This window comes from Mytilus californianus, unplaced genomic scaffold (assembly GCF_021869535.1).
Source record: "Mytilus californianus isolate M0D057914Y unplaced genomic scaffold, xbMytCali1.0.p SCAF_5, whole genome shotgun sequence".
In the NCBI taxonomy this organism is placed as follows: domain Eukaryota; kingdom Metazoa; phylum Mollusca; class Bivalvia; order Mytilida; family Mytilidae; genus Mytilus; species Mytilus californianus.
In genome coordinates, this window is record NW_026262701.1 from 111586136 (window position 1) to 111612514 (window position 26379).

Below are 26379 nucleotides of genomic sequence, written 5' to 3' on the forward strand. Positions count from 1 at the left end.
GCATGCAATTGATTGAGGTAACATGTATACTGAAGCATAACTGATCATTCCCTAAAATCATTGATGCCAAGAAAACTTTGATGAAAATTTTCCTTGTACAACAGGTGTTGTAAAATGTCAAAATATTGGCAAACAGGAAGTGGCTGCATGGCAGATGTAAAAATTGCTGACACCTGACTACTCAACATTACCAAGCTGCAGACCAAATATAAAACCAATCCCTTCCACAGAAGCAAAGAAATGTTTGACAAAATCTTTCCTTGTACAATGATTGTTGTAAAATTTCAAACTGTCGGTAAAAATGAAGTGGCTGCATGGCAGATGTTAAACTTGCTTACACTCTACATCTCAACATTGTCAAGCTACAGACCAATTATTAAATTAATCCTCTAGACAGAGTTAGCTTATTTGATATTTTTGAGCCTATCTCTTGCGCATATTTAGAAGTTAACCTTTTCACTAAAATTGGACATTTATAATTGGATAGTATAAGTCAAGTTAAGTTACATGTGTCAGATACTGATATGCATACTTAAAACAAGTATAGATTAAATGGACTTTGATAAGTCCTAAAGAATCCTAAATTTAGAATGTACTACTGAACAATAAACCACCTAGGACATGTATCGACTAATAAATAAATACAGTTCTCAGAAATAAAAAAATTGTGTCACCTCTGAATGGTATAAATGGCCCATTTAATATCAGTTTTGAACATCAGAAAAAAATCTATACCTCCACTGGTAAAAATAATTTTAATTTTCCCTCCAAAAGGTCTAAGTGACTCCTCAACTATCAAGGTAATAAAATATATACCATCTTCAAAAGGGCCAAACAATCCTTCTTAACAGTTATCTTGGTTTATTAATAGTTCATATATGTTTCTATATACCTGCCAAGATCCATGAAATAATAGTCACGATAACCTCTCTTGATTTAACATTTGACCTTTACTCTATATCTTACCCAGTTCCATCTTTGTTCATATATGGATCTCTACAAAGGTCAAGGTCTCTGACATGGTTACAGTGTTTACAGATGACCTCTGGAAGGACGTAGGAAAGACAAGGATCCCTGAATTGTGATTCTTCTGAGAACTCTCCAAGTCCAATCAACTTCAACAAATCTCTTTTCATCTTGGTTACCTGAAGGTTTATGTTACTGTCTAATGATAGTACCTGTTAAATACATATGTTTTAATCATTAGAATGTTTAATTTTAACATCAACTTCATTAATATTTGTATTACTGTCAATAACCACTTTACAACAACTATTTTTATATTCTAAACAAAACAAGGGTTGATATACAGAAATATATATTGCCTGATTGTAACTAAACAATATGTTGAAAGTCTTTCTGATCAAGGTCATACTAACTGCATCTTAAAGCTTACCATAATCATGAACAATCCATGAAAAAGGGGTGAAGGTTTTGAAATGAGGGGAGGGTAAGGACAAGAGATGTTTTACTGGTGACTAAGGATGAGGATAAAGTATTTTACCTTTAACGATGCTTTAATAAATTTCATAGCTTGAATCTCTTGAAAGCTGTAATCTGGACTTTTAAAATCTGAGTCTGGTGGATGAGGTGGAGTGTAGTAAGAAAAAACTGTTTATCGTATATATAGTTTTTACAAATACTTTACTGGATTCTTGACCTGTAGATGATTCTGATGGTTTAGGAAAATGTTGGAAGATAATAGCTTACCTTACATATAGCTTTCACAAATTCTAGTGCTGGATTCTTAAGCTGTAAATGTGAGCCTGGTGGCTGAGGAAATTCAGCAGCTATAGTGTTTCTACTTCCAGATAATTTCTTATTGATTTTCTGAGTTATTCTGAAATCATAAACTGTTCATACAGAGATATGTATCACATGTGTAATCTATTAAAGCATAAACTGTTGTTCTTTAAATTCAATTGAAGATGAAATCAATTTTCTGATGGAATGTCCAGCATTGGAACAACAATGAAAGTAATGTAGATTCTGGTTTAACAATATGTTATAAATTCAAAAAAGATTACAACTTACGCAAACATTTGTTGTGCTAAATCTCCTTGTATGAGATCCTGAGCAAATGATACTGATGATGGTGTGGTGTCAGGTGGCATTACAGGGGTCTACAATAAAAATTTAACATTGTAAAGTGTCAAACTGTCATGTGGCAATACTGGAGTTACAACAAATATATGACAAATGTCAGGTGCCATTACCCATAAAAATATGGAATAAAAAATACATGTTATGTTGTAATTTTCATGTGCTTTATTCACTTTGACTTTTTGTCTTCTAACAAGTGTAAGATTCCAGTGAAGAGCTTCTGTGATGTCATTTGATTAGTTATGACGACATCAGTTGACCATCATGTTAAAGGGTCATACCTGCCAACCCTCCCGTTTTGAGCAGGAGACTCTTGCTCAAACGACGAAATTCCAGAAATCTCCCTCTTGCCGGTCCGCTCCCGCGCGAGAGTATAAAATCTCCCGCTTTCAGATATTTTAACCTGGAATGACCGACCCGCGTTCGTAATTCTCTGGCATTTTCATTACTGTCAATAGAAATAAATAAACAATTGGCGATCATTTGAAAACTTTGTAGTTTTTATGTTCAATTTATAAGTAATCGAAATTCATTTCTGCTATGTCAACTCCCACAAGATAGAGGTCTTTGTCTGGACCAATCAGCAGTGTAAAAAAGAAGAAATAGATAACTGCAAATCGAAATGTCAAGCAGACTGAATGAAAGATTTTCAATTTTTACGACCAAGTTCACTGACACTTGGCAATGAATCTTCATTTTGCACATCATGTTCAATCAACTTTTTGGTTTCTTCTGGTGGTCTGTACGACTTTTGAAAGCATGCTTAACGTGGGTCTCACAACAAAATCAAAATATGGAATGTTATGAGTTATGAGACTCAAGAGGTATTGAAAAAGGCAAAAAAAAAAAAAAAAAGCACACCTTGTATAGATTATAACCATGAATTGAAGAAATAAAGTATATCTTTTAACTCTTATTGGTGTTTTGTAGATGAATAAATAAACAAGTCATATATTTAACTTGAAAATGTCGTTTGCGCAAAATCTCCCCTCAGCTGTCATAGATAAGGGGGAGATCTCCCTCTTTGAAGGTTTCAGAGGTTGGCAGGTATGAAGGGTGTAACTAAAGACTGTTGATTTGGCAGGTGGGACTTTCCTGTGATTGACTGTAGTAACTTTTGTTTGACAGATGTCATAATTCTCCTCACATTAGATAGAGAACTTTCCATTTGATTGACTGTTGTGACATCATTTAAAAGGTGTGACTTATCTGTAACTTTAGATAAACGCTTTACCTGTGTCTGTTGTGATGTGGTTTTGACAGATATATTCCCAGGTATCATTCTGACCTTTAACTGACTGTTGTGATGTTTAAGGCAGGTGTATTTCAATGTATCATTCTTACCTGAAAATGACTGTTGCAATAACATTTGACAGGTGTATTACCAGGTGTCATTCTTACCTGTGACTGACTGTTGTGACGTCTTTTGACAGGTGTATTTCCAGGTGTCATTCTTCTCTGTTCCTCCTTCATGTGATTATATATTGACAGTATATATCCTGCTACAATCATCTGAAATACAAAATAATACAACATAACTATGTGAATCTGTAATTCAATAGCAACAGAAGTATCTATAATGAAAGGGCAATCTGTTGTAGTCAGCTGGAACTACTTAGCTTTTTGAAAATATCTACTGTAATATCAAAATATGTGAGCATATATGGCTGCTGAATCCCAATCATTGTCACTTTAGCCTATTATGTCTGTTTGGGTTGCTCACAAAATTTTCTCAATATAATGGAACTATAAACAACTGTTATACAAGTGGGAGGTTAAGATAGCTATAAAACAAGGTTCAATCCTTTATTTTCTTTGGACAATGCCTGTACCAAGTCAGGAATATGACAGTTGTTTGCCATTTGTTCCGTTGGCTAAAGTCTAGTGTTTGATTTTGTCAATTTTTATGGACTTTAATACCCTTATTGATTTAAACCTTGAAGTTAATACTTTTTTTAGTATTGTGATTTTTTTCATCAACAACAATACTGCAGGATTAATAAATTTGGTTATGATACATACAGCAAAGGTGTATTGGCAACATAAATATGACAATTAGAGAGGCAATTATTGTCATATTTATTCTGTTACATTTTGTTTGTTCAATATGTGAAAAAAAAAATTGCTTTAAATCTGACATCATCCCATAGTTCTGGATCAAGAAACATTTCTTTTTTCAACCATTCCACATATTTCCTGAAATTTGATCAAAGCTATCTATAGTTTTATATTGATGTGTGAACAAAAAAATTGACAGCTGATTGCTATTATAGGTCCTATCTATTACTGGCATATACAAACAAGATTAACTGCGAGCTGCTGCTCACTAATGATACCTCACAATAAGTACAGGTAAAACAGTATTCTTGGGAGTGCAGGTATAACAGGTGAATCTGTGAGATACTGCTCACTAATGATACCCCTGCCCTGCTAAAAGTATAAGGTAAACAGGAAGTTGTTGAGTGATGAATCTGAAAACGCATCACACGGTACAGAGTTCGCGAAAACTTATTTTGACCCGTCGGTCATGGGACCGACAAAGCATGATTATTTGTCAGTCCTACAAAATTTTAGCCAGTCCTACAAAATCTGTCAATTTTATCCTGAAATAAAATTAATAACATATTTTATCGAAAAATAACTTTATTTATATTAGTTTTATTCTTCGCACCCACAGGCAAATTAACAATGAAGGACCAGTTCAGGTCTTCTGATTATTGTTCTTATTTAAAGTCATCTTCATTATCCATTTCATCATCTGAATCACTTTCTCGGCTGTTACAGTATTTGTTTGCTCCATGGTAGGGTTCAATCGCCAATTGTTTGCCAGGGATGGATCTATGAACAAATTAAGTAGGCCACGTGTAGATCGCCGCTTTGGTTTGTTTATAATATTAAAATCTGTAAACCAGTACCGGAAATTGGCAGCGGGTACATCAGATAACCGATGTAAAGGAACACTTATTGGAAACAGTTGCGGTACATCTAATAACCGATGTAAAAAAAGTGCAGCAATATGCACTACAATGGCCGTTTTTACATCGGTCATCAGGACCGGCACTAGCCTTCAAAATACTGGTCCGAGCCTCATTTTGACCGACAGGACCGACCATTTTCGCGAACTCTGACGGTATAGCTGACTCATATAAACCCTGAAACCAAATTTCAGAAATCTTTGTATTGTAGTTCCTGAGAAAAATGTGACGAAATTTTTCAACTTGGCTATCATGTGTAAAATGATACAAGTGTTCGGTAAACAGGAAGTTGTTGAGTGATGAATCTGAAAACACATCACACGGTATAGCTGACTCATATACACCCTGAAACCAAATTTCAGAAATCCTTGTAATGTAGTTCCTGAGAAAGATGCAACGAAAAATATTCATGGGATGGAAGGACTGACAGACAGACAGAGGTAAAACAGTATACCCCACTTTTTTAAGGCAGTGGTATAATAATGGCTAATTCTTTTGTTACCAGACTCTGGTGGATCTACTCTTAAATCTGGATCGTTTAAATGCAGTGGTTTTTGTTATTTGTTAGGTCAATAATTATCAGTACTTACATTGAAATTTGTCTGACAAGCACCTGCTTCTGGTAAGAATTGCATGATGTTCCAGTTCATTTCTATCTCTGGCTAAAATTAGATATACATTTAATAAGATGATGTTGTAGCAGTATGCAATCCAATTCCAATCTCAAACTACTTGATAACGATTAAAATTATCATCAAATAAAAAAAAAATAAACACATTATAACAAAAACATTATGTATGTAAATTCAATTATACATTAAAATTTGTGACTGAAGCTTTGTTTTATAAAATCTTGTGGCACTTGTGACAATTTACATCTTTCAACTAAAGGTTGAGTCAGAAATGTTGTCAGAAGTCATTAGAAGAGTGACCATTACATTGAGAAGCTGGTATACCAACCTCATCATCTTCATTAGATTTGTTAAGGACCTCCACCTCATCGTCTGGTTTATCTGGGTCATCCTCCTCTGTGTCAGTATCCTCCCTCATAGCCTCTTTATCAGGGTCTGGTTGGCTTTGTTCTAGTGGTTGTTCTGATGGCAACTTTCCCTTAATACCTCCATGGTTTGCCTGAAATAATGTTTTATTTATTCCAAAACAATCTCTTATTGTAACACATAGGATATGGGTACATGATTTGCAATAGGTGTGTGCGCAAATGTATTTTAACTGTTATCTCATCATAACACAGCAACCAAAAGCCATAAGGTATGTTGTTTCATTATCTTTAACTGAGCACACAGTCATGATACACACATTCTTCTTATATTTTATCATTATAGTTCCATAACTCTTGCGTCTGTCCTTTGCAAAATTTGGTGTTAAAACCTTTGGACCACCACTTTTCGAGAACTCTGTTATACAGGCAATACCATTTACTGTAATGTGGGAAATAATGGTGAAGGGTTTATTTTTTCAATTAAGATAAAATTAAGAAACTAACCCCTATAATAAATTTAATTTAAGGTGATCATGGACAAGGAAACTCAAAATTATAACCATGTGAACCAGTTCAACCTTAGAAATCGCAAAAATTAAAATCTGTTATATAGATACAATGGATAAGCGTGGATTCTTGAAAAAGAAACCATGAGCCCAGAGGGCGAATGGTTTGTTTTTCATGAATCTACGCTTATCCATTGTATCTATAACTTAAACTATTGTGTTAATTTCTTTTCAAAATTAAAGCCTTTTCTTAATTAGAAGGTATTGTAAGTGAGTTTAAATAACCATGTTATCGTGTCCAACGATGCATTGATAAATCTCAGATCACAATTAATTGGTTAACAAAATACAAATATAACACTTCTACCTTTAAAGATTTTTATATTACCAGGCATATGAATATTATATGTTTATACAAAATAAGACATATTCGAAATTATTTCTAATAAAATTGAAAATGGAAATGGGGAACGTGTCAAAGAGACAACAACCCGACCAAAAGGCATATATAAAGTATATATAATAAGTATGTTATCGAAATTTTTCTAGCACTCTAGGCACATCACGATTTTCTCGCATAGGAATTTACGAACAAACCTTTGTAAAATTATGTAGTAAAACAGATGAAATCATACTATATTTATAAAACAAAAATTGACAAATAAAATGTAATAATTTTTGTGTCAAACATGTGAAATAGCCAATAATAATAAAAAAAAACGGTAAAACTCGCTATTATTACAAAAATATCCACTGTAACATGCAAAATTAGAAAAAAACCCAGGGTAACTTAAGAATTGGAACAACAGAGAGAATACAGGGATTCGAACCTAAACCGACAAATCCCTATCTTTAACTCATTGATTTTAACCATGCTAACCTCGCGGCTACCAACTCATACTATACGACTGCCTATTGTGTCTATATAAAGGTACAAGCCCTGTGTGTCCGATGAACCGTATATATCAGATGTTCATTTAAATATATAAAATAGACATCTATAGTGTAACCCATTGGTAGCCGAGAGGTTTCATGGATGTGTTGATGTCAGTCACACATAACAGATTTCAAGGAAGGGTTCGATTCCCAGTGAAGGCATATAAAAATTACAAAAATTAAAGGTAAGTTTTTAAATTAATTCTATTAGTGAACAGAAATCAGTAAATTAGCCAATTCAAACTTAATGAAATTAGGCACACAAAGGAAACAATTGAATATAATTTGGTGAGTCAATTTCAGCGGCAGATTTAGGAAGCGTTGATTCTAAAAAAAGAATCCACGATAAATGAATAGGCTGAGGTCACCACAATGGTTTAAGCAAAATTAAACCTCTTTTAACAGTATAATTTGTAATTTTGATGAACATAGCTAAATTTCACAAAGACTTTTCAACACAAATACTATGAAACATAATTCTGACTCAAAACCAACAAGTCTTTGCTCTTACTCCTTGACCCATTGTCCTTAGTGGAGAAGAAGCAAATAAAAATTTAAAAGTCTTTGGTTCAGTAACTCTGGAACAACAAATAAAAGAAAGATTTCAAAATTAAATGGAGGCTTGCCATTATGATGCAAAAAATAAAAAAGTAAAATTTGGTACAAATAACATAAAGCAAATTGGATTAGTAAGATTGATTGTAAGTGTTTAAGTCAGAACTTTTGGTTTTATCCTGGCAGCCAATTTTTATTGGTGGAGGAAGCTGGAGTTACAGGAAAGAACTTCTGACCTTCAGTGGGAAAACTGGCAATCCTATCTAATTAAAATAGGAGTCAAGTGCACCTGCCATGAGCAGGGGTTCATACTCACCACATTGTTGACAGGCTTGTGATAACTATAAATGAAATACTTGGACCACTTGGCAACCAAGGCCCCTTGAATAGTTAGTGATGCTTCAATAAAAATACTTAGATCAATTACGAGTACTGCAGTTCAATGCACAGTAGAAATTGTACCTGTTGAAAGTTACATACCTGATCTAACCATACAAGATATTCCCAGCACTGTTCGTACGTCATATCTATAAGATGGAATAATTCTCTGGACTTGATGCTGTTAGTGATGTATTCAACATAGCCTAAGGCATCAACTAATCTTCTTTTCTTGGTACATAGAATCATTCTGTTGAAGTTGGCATACACTATTGTAGACCCTAACCTCTTAAACTCAGCAATTAACTGTGAAGAAAGGTAAACATTGATTATAAGACATTTAAGTAAGTTCTGATTTAACATTTTGATATAAACACATCCTATAAAATAATTCAACTTGTTTATAGTGAACTAGGAAAACTATTTAAGTATCCTATGGGTTGTAATCTTTTATTATTTCATGTCAATACGGGTCACCAAAATAAAATATCTTCTTAAAACATCATATAATTTCACATCTTTAAGTAATAGCTGTCAAATGGAGTTGGTATTATACAACTATTATTTATAAACTATAGAAAAGGACAAATTTCAATTTCCTCCAATTTTGTAATCATAGCTTCCCTATGTTTAGACAATTAATACTGATTAATGGAGAAAAATAAAGGTCCATGTGACTTACTTTTCCAGAGGCTGTTATACTCTTCTTATTAAACATATCCTTACACCAAATTACATAATTAATGGTCACTTACTTTTGAGAAATGTAGTCAAATGTAAAACTTTAAATCGGTAATGTTGTAAAGCATAATATATTGGTGAAATAGACCTTTTATGCTATGTTGAAATACTCCCTTAGGTGCATCCTTTTAACCAGTCGTATGATAATAGGTCATTAACCAGGACCTGAACTTAGATGTAACACATGTTCTTTTTTGTGTTAAGATACTTAACTCTCTTAAATGCATTATTAGGACAAATTATGATTTATAGGTTTCTAATATTTGAAGTTTGATTATAACAGCTTACCTTTCAGTGAAGCATAAAATGTAGGTCACAAAGACATTCTTTTTGAAACATTTAGGAAAATTCTTCTGCATGCATCATTTCACTAACTTAGATTTGAACTCAAATGTGAAAACTTAATATGCTAAACTCGTCAGATGCATTCTTACACCTAGCTTCCATTGTGTATGTCAGTGTCAACAGGTGTATTAATCAAAGCACGAAAGCGCTGTAAAGGCAGTTAATTACAGGTTGTGTGTATTTTTAATCCAGTTATATCATTATCTTGCATAGTACAGTGTACTTATCAGAGGTGGCTTTCAGTATTTAAGATTTAGAGTTCTCTAATGATATTGAACAAGTTATATGAATGTCATATTCTGAGCACTATATGAAGGTGATTGTTCTCACTTGTTTATGAACTAGTGCATTATGTCCAGTTTGCGCTGTAAAGGCAGTTAATTACAGGTTGTGTGTATTTTTAGTCCAGTTATATCATTATCTTGCATAGTACAGTGTACTTATCAGAGGTGGCTTTCAGTATTTAAGATTTAGAGTTCTCTAATGATATTGAACAAGTTATATGAATGTCATATTCTGAGCACTATATGAAGGTGATTGTTCTCACTTGTTTATGAACTAGTGCATTATGTCCAGTTTGTACCTTTTTTTATCTATGTTTATAGTCAAATTAGTTATCAAAGGTACCAGGATTATAATTTAATACGCTAGACGCGTGTTTCGTCTACATAAGACTCATCAGTGACGCTCAGATCAAAATAGTTATAAAGCCAAACAAGTACAAAGTTGAAGAGCATTGAGGACCCAAAATTCCAAAAAGTTGTGCCAAATACGGCTAAGGTAATCTATTCCTTGGATAAGAAAATCCTTAGTTTTTCGAAAAATTCAAAGTTTTGTAACATGAAGTTTATAAAAATGACCATATAATTGATATTCAAATACTGTTTAAAATAGTTAGGCATTTTCTTTTTAGTAATAAGTAAATGTTATCAACTGTATTTTATTCAACTCTGCAAATGTGTATTTTATTCAACTCTGCAAATGTGGTTTGTTACTGTTAAGTATGGATGATAGTTGTTTCATTGGCAATCATAACACATCTCCTTATTTATATAATGATCTATATTCAACGACCTCAGGTACAAAAAAAATGTATGTAACTTAACTATGATGGGAAACCTTTGACTTCTTTCTTTTATATAAACTTTTGATTTGGTACCATAGAACTATGTAGAATAAATGTACATTGCAACATGTCAACTCTTTCAATGACAATACTTTTTTAAGAAACTATAACTCCAAGCAAAATCATATTTCCAAGTTTAAAGTAATTTATGAATGAAAAAAGGAGTTCTTAATTAAGAAATAAACTGATTTGCTGAGCGCAGCTAGATACACCCGCAGAGGTCCAACCCTGAACAGTTTGGGCAAAAATGGACACAATATTCAAGCTTGATACAGGTCTGAATTTGGATTGTAATTAAATATTTGACATATTATAGTTTCTGAATAAATGTAGTCAAAGAACTTGAAATCGGTTATATGAATTGAATTTATATTCAATTAAAGATTTCTTGCTGTTGTGCAATACACTGTGCTGTTGCGCAATACTTAATAAATCTGTTGCCAGACTATAAACAAATAAAGTTCAATTTCTTCTCAATGTCATATTTGAAATTTATGAAAATCTATAGGGAGATTACATCAATAGCTATAAATAATTCACCAAAGTTTCATGTGAACTGCTTAAAGCATTTTTGAGTTGTTGTCCAACAAGAGTGCACACGCTGAAATGTCTCGCCTTCTTTACTAATCACTGATATTATGTTGATAGTCCTTAATATAAAGCTTTATTACAACTGTCACATAAACTTAACATTAACCAAGAAAACTAAACATTGACCAATGAACCATGAAAATGAGGTCAAGGTCAGATGAACCATGCCAGGTAGGCATGTACAGCTAACAATTCTTCCATACAACAAATATAGTTGACCTATTGCTTATAATTTAAGAAAAACAGACCAAAACACAAAAACTTAACACTGAGCAATGAACTGTGAAAATGAGGTCAAGGTCAAATAAAACCTGCGCGACTGACATATAGATCATAAAATATTTCCATACACCAAATATAGTTGACCTATTGCATATAGTATTAGAAAAAAAGACCAAAACTCAAAATCTTAACTTTGACCACTGAACCATGAAAATGAGGTCAAGGTCAAATGAGACCTGCCAGCTAGACATGTACACCTTACAATCATTCCATACACCAAATATAGTAGACCTATTGCATACAGTATAAGAAAAACAGACCAAAACACAAAAACTTAACTAAAACCACTGAACCATGAAAATGAGGTCAAGGTCAGATGACACCTGCCAGTTGGACATGTACGCCTTACAGTCCTTCCATACACCGAATATACTTGACCTATTGCTTATAGTATCTGAGATATGGACTTGACCACCAAAACTTAACCTTGTTCACTGATCCATGAAATGAAGTCGAGGTCAAGTGAAAACTGTCTGAGGACCTTGCAAGGTACGCACATACCAAATATAGTTATCCTACTACTTATAATAAGAGAGAATTTAACATTACAAAAAATGTTAACTTTTTTTTCAAGTAGTCACTGAACCATGAAAATGAGGTCAAGGACATTGGAAATGTGGCTGACGGAAACTTCGTAACATGAGGCATCCATATACAAAGTATGAAGCATCCAGGTCTTCCACCATCTAAAATATAAAGCTTTCAAGAAGTTAGCTAACGCCGCCGCCACATCACTATCCCTATGTCGAGCTTTCTGCGACAAAAGTCGCAGGCACGACAAAAACTGGAAAATCCCCCCTTTTTTAATGAATAAAACCCCATAACTCAGAAATGTAAAATCTAAAATTTATAAAATTCTAAAGGGAGCTTACGGATTGATAATTTAGTCTTAGATGCAAGATTTTTTTATCAGTTGTTAGTGGCTTTGAACTAGCTGTCAGTAACTTTGAGTACTCTCAGATCTGTACTTAAGTGTCTTTTTGTTGTTTGGATGTACAACTACCCGACCACGTCCACTTGTATTTGTATTTATCCATCTGATGAGTTAAGCCTCTTTCAACTGATTTTTATAGTTCGTTCTTATATTGTAATGTTACACCACTGTCCCAGGTTAGGGGGAGGGTTGGGATCCTGCTAACATGTTTAACCCCGACACATTCTGTATGTACATGTATGTGGCGTGCCTGTCCCAAGTCAGGAGCCTGTAATTCAGTGGTTTTTGTTTATGTGTTGCATATTTGTTATATTCGTTCATTTTTTGTACATAAATTAGGCCGTTAGTTTTCTTGTTTAAATTGTTTTACATTGTCATTTCGGGGCCTTTTATAGCTGACTGTGCGGTATGGGCTTTGTTCATTGTTGAAGGCCGTACTGTGACCTATAGCTGTTAATTTCTGTGTCATTTGGTCTCTTGTGGAGAGTTGTCTCATTGGCAATCATACCACATCTTCTTTTTTATATTTGCATCAACAGATATAAACAATTCACCAAAGTCAAGGTGAGACAACAAAACTTAGTGGTAAGATCTCTGAAATGTTTTACACGGTACAAGTTTTTCTCATTGTTGGAGATTGTACGGTGACAGTAACACCTGTAACTGCTTAAACCCATTTCTTATGCACTTTAGTTCGATAAACTCACTGAATATCATACCACATCTCCTTATTTTTATATGCATTACAATTTACATGTGCATGTAATTATAAATATATATATATCAGAACAAAATTCATTGCGTCACTTTTATTTATGCATCCTTTGGCACAATACAAGTTCTAAAATTACACAACATAGTACAACTAAATGTTATTTCAGATGAAAGTTTTGTTTCAGTTCCATTCGTAGGATTTATTAGAATTTTGTATGTTTTGCCAAGTCCAATAATTCGCTCTATGTGCACATGTTAATTGGAGACTTTTCTATCCCGTATAAGAGTTTTGGAACTAATTCGGTTTCTTTTTTTGAAAAAAGTTAGCAAACAAATCTTGCACATTTAAACCTTTGTCTGCCATCACACTGTCACCAGCTGGATCACATAATTGAACTATTCTACATCTTTCAACTATTTCATAGTCACTGGTAGAACCAACATATGCATTAGAGACATAGTTGACTAAACCACCAGGTGTCGAACATACAAGTATTTTCAGTGTTCCTGTTTTTATATGATGAAAAGGTTGCCTGAGCTCTAGGAGCTTTAGGTTTTATCACGGGATATTCTGTGCTGTCAATAATAATCCAAGTCGTAGGAAACTTTAATTTGAAGTTGGATGGTGAAAAATACCTGACTAAACCACTAGATGGCCAAGTGTTAGCCTCACACCACTGTTTAGACATAAAAACAATCCATGTATACACAATATTCTTAACACTAGATTCAATCTAGAATCTAGAAAGTTCAAAGTTGGTTGTATAATGCCTCAATTTCATCAAAGTCATAAAAAAACTGATTTTCAACTGACACCCTATCAATTTGAAAATATATGTATCTCAAACAATGTGCTGCTGGACCAAGTGTGGTCAAAACAAATAAAAATTTAGTATACAACTCTAAACCGGTATAAAAATGCATGGCTGTGTCACATGTCTTCATTTCAAAATTCTCTGCTGAAAACATAGGCATTGATGGTGTTTGCATAATTCCATCTGTGAAGCTCAACATTAGCTCGGCAGTTGGTGGTGGACAGTCATAAATCCTTTCTGCAGAATGAATGACTTCTTCAGGAAAACCAACTTTACAATCAAAACTTTCCTCTAAATTTCTACTACAATATTCATCAAGTTTAGTTCTTTTGTTTTCACAGGAAACTGCCCTGATTTTTCTTTTTGCGGATGATTCAGTCTCTTGCTTGGTCCAGGAAAATAGGCTGGGAATGGCAGTAGACTTAAGTCTCTGAATGGTGGGTTTGCGCCCTGAAAAAGGTTATAAAACATTAGTTTTTTGATAATTAAATGAACTTCCATTAGCAATGTATACTATGTATTACCTGGCGAAATATTAACTAGATTTATTCATTACAATCTGGATAAACCTATGTTTGCCTGATTCAATGTGTGTTATGTAAATCCAAAGGACAAACAATGAGAGACTTATGCAACAAACGTACATTGTTTGTACCTAAATAACTATAATATAGATGAGAGCATGTCATTGTTTTGTTCCTGTTAACATTGTCATTGATATTTTTCAAGAAAGTCTATGAGGCATAGCTTATGCATTCCTGTCATTACTACATAAGCATAATTACTGCTAAAATAATTCTCAGTATGATATACCTCTTGTAAGAAATCATTATAATTGTAGCAATCACCAAAAAATCTCAAACAGATCACATTGAATCGTAATCCAAAAAATTATGACGTCTTGAATTAACCACCCCCTTTTATTCTAAAACGATAATTGCGGTTGTAAACAGACTTTGGTTTATTCGCATGGCGATTACATATGTAACTATATATTTCAAAAAGAAAATAGAGTTTTACCATGAATAGTTTCCTGCACGTAGTCTTTTTCAGTAAAATGTGCCTTGCAAACAACAGCTGATTGAGATGGACTCCACGATTTCATCGTGTTCTCGTCCAATCTGCGTATGGGCCATGGCGTTGATCCAACTTTTCCTTCTTTTTAAGGCATTTGGAAATGCATGTCCTCCTCTTAAATGACATCCAGGTACACAACAACAAGTACTTGGCATCGTTAATTATAAATGTAACTGAAATAGTTGCACAGTGCAGAAACCGGAAGTTGATGAACAGGATCGGCTACCACGGCGCCACCTATATGCCTATTCAGGAACGATAATTTGCTACTTTATATGACTGCGAAATAACAATAACGTTAGACGGGTTCACGTGCATAAACAGAAATGCGCTTTAAATTGTATAATATAATTCATGTTCAGTCGACCTTTAATTATTATATCAACGACTGAAATGATTTATAAACATATAGATTGCAGTTAACACTCGAAATTAACCCAAGCTCTTTCCACACGGCATTCAAATAATTCTAGTTTGTCAATCGGTTGACTGCTTATAATGCAAAATACAAATATATCAAAAGTTTTTAAAACTAACAAAACACAATGATCGTTTCTCTATTTCCCAATGTAAATGAAATGAAACAAAAAACATTTTATATCGCAATAAGAAGAGGAGAGAATTCAACATTTCCGGATCTACTTGGAGCCTAACGACCCCCCACGTAGATAAGTTGGATATCGCGGAAGGAAGGATTAACCCGGCAACTAGAAAGGCATTAAAGCACTGCCTTTAAAAATTACCTGCATAAAGACTTTCTTCATCATATTGTGTAACGTTCTCCTCAATGCTGGATCATATAACATCGCACTAGAGGATCTTAACCACCTACAACCACATCATAGTAATAATAATAATAATAATATTTATTCAGGTAAGGCAATATATAGAGAATATCATATGGCTTTTTCAATATCACACCTGTATCAACCCGAGACACCAATATAATCCCAAGAGCTCTGCTCGAGGGATTATATTGGTTGAGGGTTGATACAGTGTGCGATATTGAAAAAGCCATATTATATACATGTACCTCAAGTACAACTAATCTCTCTTATGTATTTTTCACGAGACATGACGTCATACATATAAGGGGTTTGATAAAGGTTTTGTTACCGTGACTGATATCGATTACGTGACATCATAAAGATGAGGGGTTAGATAAACCTTTTGAAACCGTGACTGATATCAATATCATCACGGATGGCTGATACAGCAGGATTGTCATTAATTGTATCACACATACAATTTACCTGTATTTACTACTAAGTATATAATTAATACAAATACATAATAAGGTTTAGAAACTTAGTTAAATACAACCTTAAAATATAGCAATGGTTGTGACTTTAGGTACCTCTAAAGCCTTAACCCAAGGATGACCCATGAAAGCAAACAAGCTTATTTCCAATGGGGTCCTTATAGTCTTGATAATAAAATAAATAATTTATCATTCGATTTTACAGCAATAAATAGTATCCATGAATCACAGCTTAAAACAAACATTCGTATAAAAAGCAATCTAATAAAATATAAATCTGCTTCTGACATTGACTTTACATAACTTGACAACAATCAAATACTGTAAATTCAGAAATTTTGTGATAAATGTAAGATTACCTTTTATTTGAACTTTCATCTGAAATTCTACAAGCACTATTTATATGCACATTTTTGTGAAGTTGCATTAACTAAATAATATTGTATATTTGTCTATCAAATTTATCAGAGCATCCAATATGAACAGTTATTGATCCCTTCTATTCACAAATTATTACAACTATCAGAAATTGTATCAAAATGTTCCATGTAATATTGAAGTCATCTTTTTATAATAGGTAAATTTAACACTGACAGTTGACTCTTGCTTATTTTCTTTTACTATAAACATTCAAGTAACCTCTCTAGAAGCATCTTCAGACAAATTATTCTGCAGCTGAAGTTTTCAATCAAACATTATTTTAGCCTATTTTGTCCGGTTGTGCCATTTTCCTATATTTTTTACTTAATCTGAATTCACATGGCAGGTGATGCATTAACACAGAAGTTTATTCTGTCAATTTTTAAAGTTGATGCAATTATCTCTGTTTTTTTTTTTCATTTGCTTTGTATATTCAAAATGGATTAACAAGTTTCAAACATTGGAAAACCATGATTGGAACACATACCTGTAGAAATGTATTATCTGATTGTCGGCAAACACATTGTTGTAATGTGTGACATCTCTCACCCAACCTTGTACCATTCCCTTCAAAATTCTATAAATAGAAACGTTAATTGATAATATCTGACATCCAATAACACTTAATGATGCATTCAAAGCCTAGTCCTTTGCCCAATATAATAAATATTACATTTGTATCAAGCTTGCCAAATATATGATTAGAACTCTGCTATAACCTTTAAGTATTTTCACACTTATATTTCCAAAATCCTTATATGATCTTATATAATTAGATATTAAAATCAAACAATGGTACAAACTAAAATCTTAAACAGTATTTCTACAATAACTTCAATTTATACTCATTCCTACCTGAATGTTGCTGAACACAAAGCCGTTTCATCATAGCTAGCTAAATAGGTGGCAGCACCTTGTCCCTGAACCATTTCCTCCAATGATGTCTGCGGCAGTGTATCAAAACTAACAGCACTGGCACCTTCCTGGTCATTTACATGTGCAGACTACAAGACATAAAAATGTGTTTAACAGCACGTAGCAATACTTGATTAACCATCATTTCAATATACAATGTATGTTTCAATAGTCACTATTACATTATACTTTTTTTATAAATTCTAAGCAGAAAGTTAAAAATACACTATAAATGGGAGATAACTAGGGTTATGCATTATAAAATCATGATTGATTTTGGTGTTACATTATCTCCCTTCCAACGTAATTACTGTGAAAAATATATTCAAAATGCTCACATATTATAACTCATCACTGATAAGCTGCTGACCAAATTAAAAGTTGCTCTGTTAAATATATAACTGAGAAAAGTGTGATGGAAATATTTGTTGGATGAAAAGACCAATGGACGCTTTTGCTAAACATAGTATATTGAGAATTATACTAGGCTCTGTTCATACGCTGTTTTAGATTTATTATTATATTTTTTCTTATTATTCTTCATTATTCAAGGTCTAATTCTACTGTTTAAAAATGTGTGAGTCTTCCAGGGAAACCCCCAAAATCGCTCAGATCAAAAACAAAAGCTAATAGAACAGGTGCTCCAACAGAATTGATCCTTGTATGTTTCCCAAACTTCACTGTCAAGTGATATAATACATACCTCTGTAATTGTTTTAACAGCAATGCCTAACTTAACAGAGAGTATAAGACAGTGTATGTGTGTTTGTGTGTCAGTTTAATAGATCAGTATAAATACCTCTATAATAGTATTTACAGCCAGACTAGCAATGTCTAGCTCAACACAGACTGTAGGAAAAGCTCCAGGATGATTCAATTCACAACTGGTACTCTCTTCCAATTCTGTACATAGCCTGAAATCAAACAAGGGTCATGTAAGGTCACTTGTGCAGGACCATACATGCAATACAGTACTAATAGTATATATTAACTTCCTTGATATTGATTGATTGTTGTTTGCTTAACATCCAGTGCCAAATATTTCAGACATGTTCAGGACGAGAACTTATTAACAATAAATACAATAAGTAGGTCCTGCAATAGGGGGTCGACCAGGGGATGGGTTGGAAATTTGGAATGCCACTTGAAAATGAGGCTATCCTTGATAGACCTGAGTGATTTTATATTCTTCATTTGCATCAAGTGAAATATTGTTTTTAGGGTGTACTGTAGAGTTGCTAAATAAAACTAGAGGCTCTAAAGAGCCTGTGTCGCTCACCTTGGTCTATGTGCATATCAAACAAAGGACACTCTCCAACATTGTAGACGAGAATAGACTTCATGACAAAAATCTCTATTTTGTTGATCTTGTATTACTGATCTTTTAGTCTGTTCAGTTTCTCTCTATCCTCATTTAAGGGCAACCACTCCTATGAAGCTTGCTGATCATTTTTGTGATTTAAAGTGTTTATTTATCTATTATAATTTAAATCATATAAGGCATAACGGGAAAAAAATGTTTCTCTCTAAATATCATAGTTTTCATGTTTATAGGCTAAAATGAAAAAAACTAGAGGCTCTCAAGAGCCTGTGTCGCTCACCTGTATTTACTGATGCTTTGGAAATCATTTAAAATAAGGTTAAAATCATAATTAATAGTATTAGATATTAGATATTATAGTGATATCTAAGATAATAACAAAAAACTGCAAATTTTTTGTAAAATTACTAACTCAGGGGCAGCAACCCAACAACGGGTTGTCGGATTCGTCTGAAAATTTCAGGGCAGATAAATCTAAATCTGATGAACATTTTTGCCACTTGTCAGATTTGCTCTAAATGCTTTAGTTTCAGAGATATAAACCAAAAACTGCATTTTACCCCTATGTTCTATTTTTAACCAAGTTGGCCATGATGGTTGGAAGGTGGGGTCATCGGACAAATTTTTAAAACTAGATACCCTAATAATGATTATGGCCAAGTATGGTTGAATTTGTCTCAGTAGTTTCAGAGGAGAAGATTTTTGTAAAAGATTACAAAAATTTACAAAAAATTGTTAAAAATTGACTATAAAGGGCAATAACTCCTTAAGGGGTCAATTGACCATTTTGGTCATGTTGACTTATTTGTAGATCTTATTTTGCTGTACATTATTGCTGTTTACAGTTTATCTCTATCTATAATAATATTCAAGATAATAACCAAAAACTGCAAAATTTTCTTAAAATTACAAATTCAGGGGCAGCAACCCAACAATGGCTACCCAACAAGGGGTTGTCTGATTTGTCTGAAAATTTCAGGGCAGATAGATCTTGACCTAATGAACAATTTTACCCCAGTCAGATTTGCTCTAAATGCTTTGGTTTCAAAAATATAAGCCAAAACCTACATTTTACCCCTATGTTCTATTTTTAGCCATGGCGGCCATCTTGGTTAACGGGCCGGGTCATCCGACACATTTTTTAAACTAGATAACCCAATGATGATTGTGGCCAAGTTTGGTTAAATTTTGTCCAGTAGTTTCAGAGGAGAAGATTTTTGTAAAAGTTAACGGACGACGACGGACGATGGACGACGGACGCCAAGTTATGAGAAAAGATCACTTGGCCCATACCATAGGGCCAGGTGAGCTAAAAAGCAAAACTTAAGAGAATGATAAAAAAATCCAGATCCTTGGAAATGGAAAAGAAAGATATGGTGTATAGATCACTACAGGCACATGTCATCTTGCAGTCAACATGGACTTCAGCATTTAAGCCATCAACTACAGAATAACGATTGCCTTTATAAGTTCTGGTAGTAAGTTAATGTGCGCACATTAGTATTACATTTGGTATATCAACAAGGACAATAAAAGTATTTGTTTTAAGTAGGATTTTTCAATAAATTATGGTTAAAAATAACCCATAAATCAAACTAATGTAATATTGTAGTTACTCGATAGACATCATGTGAACTTCTGAAAGGAATTAAAATGAACACTACCTATTATCATCAGCTTCTTTACCACCAAGGTCTGGTCTCTCTGTCGGGGAACACCACAGGACATGGTTATGTTTGTGTAGATGGCGGGCAAAAAATAGATCACACCCAAATAGGGTAACGTCTTTGGGCATGTTACCTACTGGTATGTGAAGATAACGGCACTGTTCCATATACCCCTGAAATAATATAAATAGTAGTGTGTTTTTCCATATATCCCTCAAAAGTAATTGTTTTTACATGTGTACTGTGAAGGTACATTTATAAAATCTGAGTATTATTTTAAGTCTTTTCAATGTATAACTATCTGCTATGATGGTTATTTATGTTATTAGATTTTCAAATTTTGCTTATTTAGCCCCAATTTTCAATTTCATAAATACATATACCTTTATATATATTCATGGAAAAATGAGGTTGCACAACTCCATAATTTCCCAATAATTAAATCACTGTATCAAAAGATAAACAAAATTTCACAGCAGAATTAAACTACTAAGGATGGCTTCAATTGACACCATAATCCTTTTGCCAGATTTTTAAGCAATTTTTTGGCTCAAATCTTAGTAAGAGACTCTTGTCATTTTACAGCTAATTCATGCGGATGCAATAAATAAGCACTAATCAATCAATCTAACAGTTATATTCTAAGCTGCAAAAATTTTGGTAAGGCCTGTTCAAACATAAAATTATATCTGAAGTAGGGAAAACTTACATTCAAAATGATATCAACATTAAGATAATGTTGAATCATCCTTCTGCAGCCCTTCCTCTGCCAGTCCAAAACATTATACAGATCTTCCCTGAAAATATTATCAAATAAGAATCAGTCATCATTTGTCTTCTGCCAGTCCAAACAATTTATATATATACCTGATATATAATCAAATATGAATCGGATCAGTTGTATAATTTAACATCACTCAGTAGTACATCATTGACAGAGAACCAGTTTGTCATCAATTGATTAAGATATCCTTTAACATGTCTCTTCTACAAAACTTCATTATATCTTCTCTCTGAATTGTTTTTTCTTCTTTAAATATATGAGACAAAATCACTATACACATTTGAAAAATCTACAAGGAACAGAGCTTTTAATGCTTTTCAAGTTAACAGTGAGGACTTCAACATGAAGCAACCACTGAAACCTCAATGCTCGAAAACATGTTTGAGTGGAATTCTTTGCTTTATGTTGATACCTTTGACAGCTGTTAAGAAATTGTTTACAGCCGCTACACAGCACAAATGACAAAATCTGTTAGTATACTGTGGATTCATTTATTTTTGTGGGTATTAATTTTTGTGGATTGAGGGGAAATTGAATTTTCGTGGATATTTGATTTCATGGTTTTGCCAAAGTCTGCATACAAACCAATAGATAATTTGTACTTTGATAAACATCTAATTTCATGATCCACGACATCCACAAAATATGGTATGCAACAAATATCAATGAATCCACAGTAACAGAAAAGTAGGAATATGTGTTTTTATTCATGACATAAAATTACTATTTATTGAATGTGATCACATGTCAGTAAAATGTGTTTATTTTACCTGTCATTTACATGTATAGGTACCAATGGGAAATCTAGAAAACCAGGCATAGCAGATGTTAAGTGCTGGAAATCTGTAAAATGAAAACAGCATTTGTATTTTAAAAAGTAAATAAAAAATAGGTCCTCACCAGAAATATAGTCTTAAAATTCAGATCATTATGCTTGCCAACATGATGGCTCCTTTGCTCATAAGGAGGTCAAACTTAATACACCTGATCATTATTTGTACACCATTACTGGACATTAGACGTTCCCATAAAATTTTGACATCAAAAAAGAAAATGTCTGACCCCACAAAGGCAAAGTGGTTGCTGTATGACATCATTAGTTCAAGTGTTGCAAATTCTCAGGTCAAGTGTCACAGATTCACAAATAGCAACAAGGTTCTAAACTGTATAAAATCCAAATTAATATCTGCCTCTATGGAAATAACAGAGAGCAGTAGCAAAATATAAAGAGGATGAACAAAGCAAAGAAAACATGGTAAGCTATTAACGTGGGTTTTCTGCTGAAATGTATTGTCTGCTTAATACTGATTTCACTGAATTTTCTACTTAAAGTCCTTGATATCAAGGGTTATACAAAGCTATTAGAAAAGATAACTCTTGATCAATGGTCCATAGAATTGATGTCAAGGCCAGATGAACCCAGTCACACAAACATTAACACAACACAATAATCCTTTCCACCAAATATTGACATATAACATATAGTAACAGAGAATCTGATCTTAAAGGATGGTCAAATTCAAGTGACCCCTGTCAGTCAGACATCTTCTCCAGAAAATCAGTAGATGGACCATATATTGTTGATCTATTATCCTAATAACTGAGAAAATGTACTAATCATGAGAAAATACATGTTGATCAATGAATCATGAAAATGAGGTCAAGGTCAGATGAATTCTGACAGATGGTCATTTAACATGTTACAATGATTCTTTACATCAAATAATGTTGACCTATTACTTGCAGTATCAGAGAAACTGACCTTATTATGAAACCATGGAAATGAACTCAAAATCAGATAAACCCAGTCATATGGTCATGTACACCTTACAATTATTCTATACACCAAATACAGTTGAACTATTTGTATTATTTTTAGTATCTGAATCGATAAACTGACCCACTATACCTTAACATCGATCACTGAATGATTTAAAATGAGGTCAAGCATAGATGAACCCTACAGAAAATTTACAACTATGAATGTTGTTCCCAATATACCAAATCCTGTAGGAATTGAACAGCCTTTTTTATTTTGAATATAAAAGTCTGTGGGTGTGTTGAACAGATTGGGCCCCTATTTTCATCTTTATACCATACCTTGGGGAGACTGAACAGCTATGAAAGTTGGTCCCCGTTTTTCATCTTTATATGATGATAGAGTTCTCTGTATGGCTCTGTACACATTTCTTACATCTTTCTCTAACTTAGCATCAAAGGTATGATGAGCTTGTGGTAAAGTCTCTTCATCTCTTCCTTCAGTTACTCTGAAACATATACAATCAATATTGGCAGCTTTTTTAAAATTTAATAACAATCAATATTAGCAATCTATAAGGAAGAAAATGTTAACAGGTTCAAATTTGGGTTCTAATAGGCCTACCATAAACATATAGACTCTTCATTTTCTTCTATATGTATAGTCACTCCTGGACACATGAAAACCTGTTCATTTTGTTTTATATGTACGGTCACTAAGAGATACTATAGACACTACTTATAAAAAGGATTTTTTTTAAAGTTTTTAAACTAGACCTCATTTTAGTTTCAGAAAAAATGAAGCTCCAGTGTGAAATATTGATCAAGCGAACTTATTTCTAAAACGAATAGCAACTCCCATTACAGGACAATGACTACATGCAAATTCAATCAATCCATTCTTAAATGGTTCCACATGTATGCATAAAGGCAAGAAGTAACATTGATAAAGGAATTTTCAGTAGCAACTTTCTTCTGATTCTAAAAATACCTGCAAGGAAAACTGATACATTAAAAGATTTTGAAATTTTGCTGAAAATATTCAGTGTATTTAAAATCTTGCATTACTATTAACTCAATCTCAAATAAATAATTATATAAATATTCACCTTGAATTTCTCTCAGCATTATACAAAGCTGGAAGGTTGGGCAGTTGGTCACTACGGACTGTGTCCACAACAAACATGTTACATTTCTTGGACATCGGAGAGAACAATCCAAAGATCATTTTACTTCCACTGTAATATAAATTGAAGTCCTGCTAAAGTCACAAATACTTCCTTTTCATGTACAATGTATGTTGAGGGCTGTTCCAGAAAATACTATGTCCCCCCCCCCCCCCCAGGGAAGGCACTTTTTTTTTACCCCCACCACCCACAGAAATAAAAATAAATTAGAACAACACTCCCTTTGCATTTTGGTATTTCAAATACAACCACCCACTTAAAATTAAAAAAAATTGCCTTCCCTGGGGGGGACATAGTATTTTCTGGAACAGCCCTGAAAAATTTACAGCATATTTTAAATGTTCAAGTATTATGTCTTTATATATTCATAATGAACCAATATAGAAATTCATCTTATGTCCTTGTAAATTACTTTGCAGTTTTAGTATCCTCATGGTTTATATCAGAGTCAATCAGAATATTAAAACAGTGACTTTCCCATTATACAACACTTTTTTTTTTTCATGTGTTTTCAAATAGTGAAAATTATTATTAATTTGAAATTTTCTTAAAGCAACTTGATGCAAAGTAGAGGTATAGTTTACTTTTTTGCTTGTATTCCTTTGTTTTCCTGGAGGGATAATGGGATTCTTGATAAATAGGAAAAATAATTCAAATGAAGCCATGATTTAAACTTACCAAACATCATGATATAAATACAGATGTTTCATTGATCCCAGCTGTATGTATGAGAAACTTACCAAACATGATGATATAAATACAGATGTTTCATTGATCCAGGCTGTATGTATGAGAAACTTACCAAACATGATGATATAAATACAGATGTTTCATTGATCCAGGCTGTGTGTATGAGAAACTTACCAAACATGATGATATAAATACAGATGTTTCATTGATCCAGGCTGTATGTATGAGAAACTTACCAAACATGATGATATAAATACAGATGCTTCATTGATCCAGGCTGTGTGTATGAGAAACTTACCAAACATGATGATATAAATACAGATGCTTCATTGATCCCAGCTGTATGTATGAGAAACTTACCAAACATGATGATATAAATACAGATGTTTCATTGATCCCAGCTGTATGTATGAGAAACTTACCAAACATAATGATATAAATACAGATGTTTCATTGATCCAGGCTGTATGTATGAGAAACTTACCAAACATGATATAAATACAGATGTTTCATTGATCCCAGCTGTATGTATGAGAAACTTACCAAACATGATGATATAAATACAGATGTTTCATTGATCCCAGCTGTATGTATGAGAAACTTACTAAACATGATGATATAAATACAGATGCTTCATTGATCCCAGCTGTATGTATGAGAAACTTACTAAACATGATGATATAAATACAGATGTTTCATTGATCCAGGCTGTATGTATGAGAAACTTACCAAACATGATGATATAAATACAGATGCTTCATTGATCCCAGCTGTATATATGAGAAACTTACCAAACATGATGATATAAATACAGATGTTTCATTGATCCCAGCTGTATGTATGAGAAACTTACCAAACATGATGATATAAATACAGATGTTTCATTGATCCCAGCTGTATGTATGAGAAACTTACTAAACATGATGATATAAATACAGATGCTTCATTGATCCCAGCTGTATGTATGAGAAACTTACTAAACATGATGATATAAATACAGATGTTTCATTGATCCAGGCTGTATGTATGAGAAACTTACCAAACATGATGATATAAATACAGATGCTTCATTGATCCCAGCTGTATGTATGAGAAACTTACCAAACATGATGATATAAATACAGATGTTTCATTGATCCAGGCTGTATGTATGAGAAACTTACCAAACATGATGATATAAATACAGATGTTTCATTGATCCAGGCTGTATGTATGAGAAACTTACCAAACATGATGATATAAATACAGATGTTTCATTGATCCAGGCTGTATGTATGAGAAACTTACCAAACATGATG

The 26379-nt window shown here is 33.2% G+C and overlaps 2 protein-coding genes across 2 annotated transcripts in view; both read right to left on the minus strand.

Annotated features, from left to right (window-relative positions):
- Positions 1-26379, minus strand: part of LOC127700636 (DNA polymerase epsilon catalytic subunit A-like) — a 61857-nt gene that overhangs the window by 2992 nt on the left and 32486 nt on the right. The window contains exons 34-49 of the mRNA XM_052204190.1: positions 24314-24442; positions 23547-23713; positions 22217-22289; positions 21372-21459; positions 20660-20835; positions 18474-18588; positions 17615-17763; positions 17247-17336; positions 15822-15906; positions 8556-8759; positions 6039-6209; positions 5669-5740; positions 3505-3615; positions 2035-2123; positions 1711-1840; positions 967-1178 (exon numbers count right to left, since the gene is read on the minus strand). Coding sequence (XP_052060150.1) covers positions 967-1178; positions 1711-1840; positions 2035-2123; positions 3505-3615; positions 5669-5740; positions 6039-6209; positions 8556-8759; positions 15822-15906; positions 17247-17336; positions 17615-17763; positions 18474-18588; positions 20660-20835; positions 21372-21459; positions 22217-22289; positions 23547-23713; positions 24314-24442 — 2061 coding nt within the window. The remainder of the gene's footprint in view (positions 1-966; positions 1179-1710; positions 1841-2034; positions 2124-3504; positions 3616-5668; positions 5741-6038; positions 6210-8555; positions 8760-15821; positions 15907-17246; positions 17337-17614; positions 17764-18473; positions 18589-20659; positions 20836-21371; positions 21460-22216; positions 22290-23546; positions 23714-24313; positions 24443-26379) is intronic.
- Positions 13267-15281, minus strand: LOC127700641 (uncharacterized). Its single transcript, XM_052204196.1, has 2 exons — positions 15022-15281; positions 13267-14451 (listed from the first exon to the last, which is right to left on the minus strand). The coding sequence occupies exons 1-2, from the start codon at positions 15104-15106 to the stop codon at positions 13937-13939; spliced, it is 600 nt and encodes a 199-aa protein (XP_052060156.1). The 5' UTR covers positions 15107-15281; the 3' UTR covers positions 13267-13936.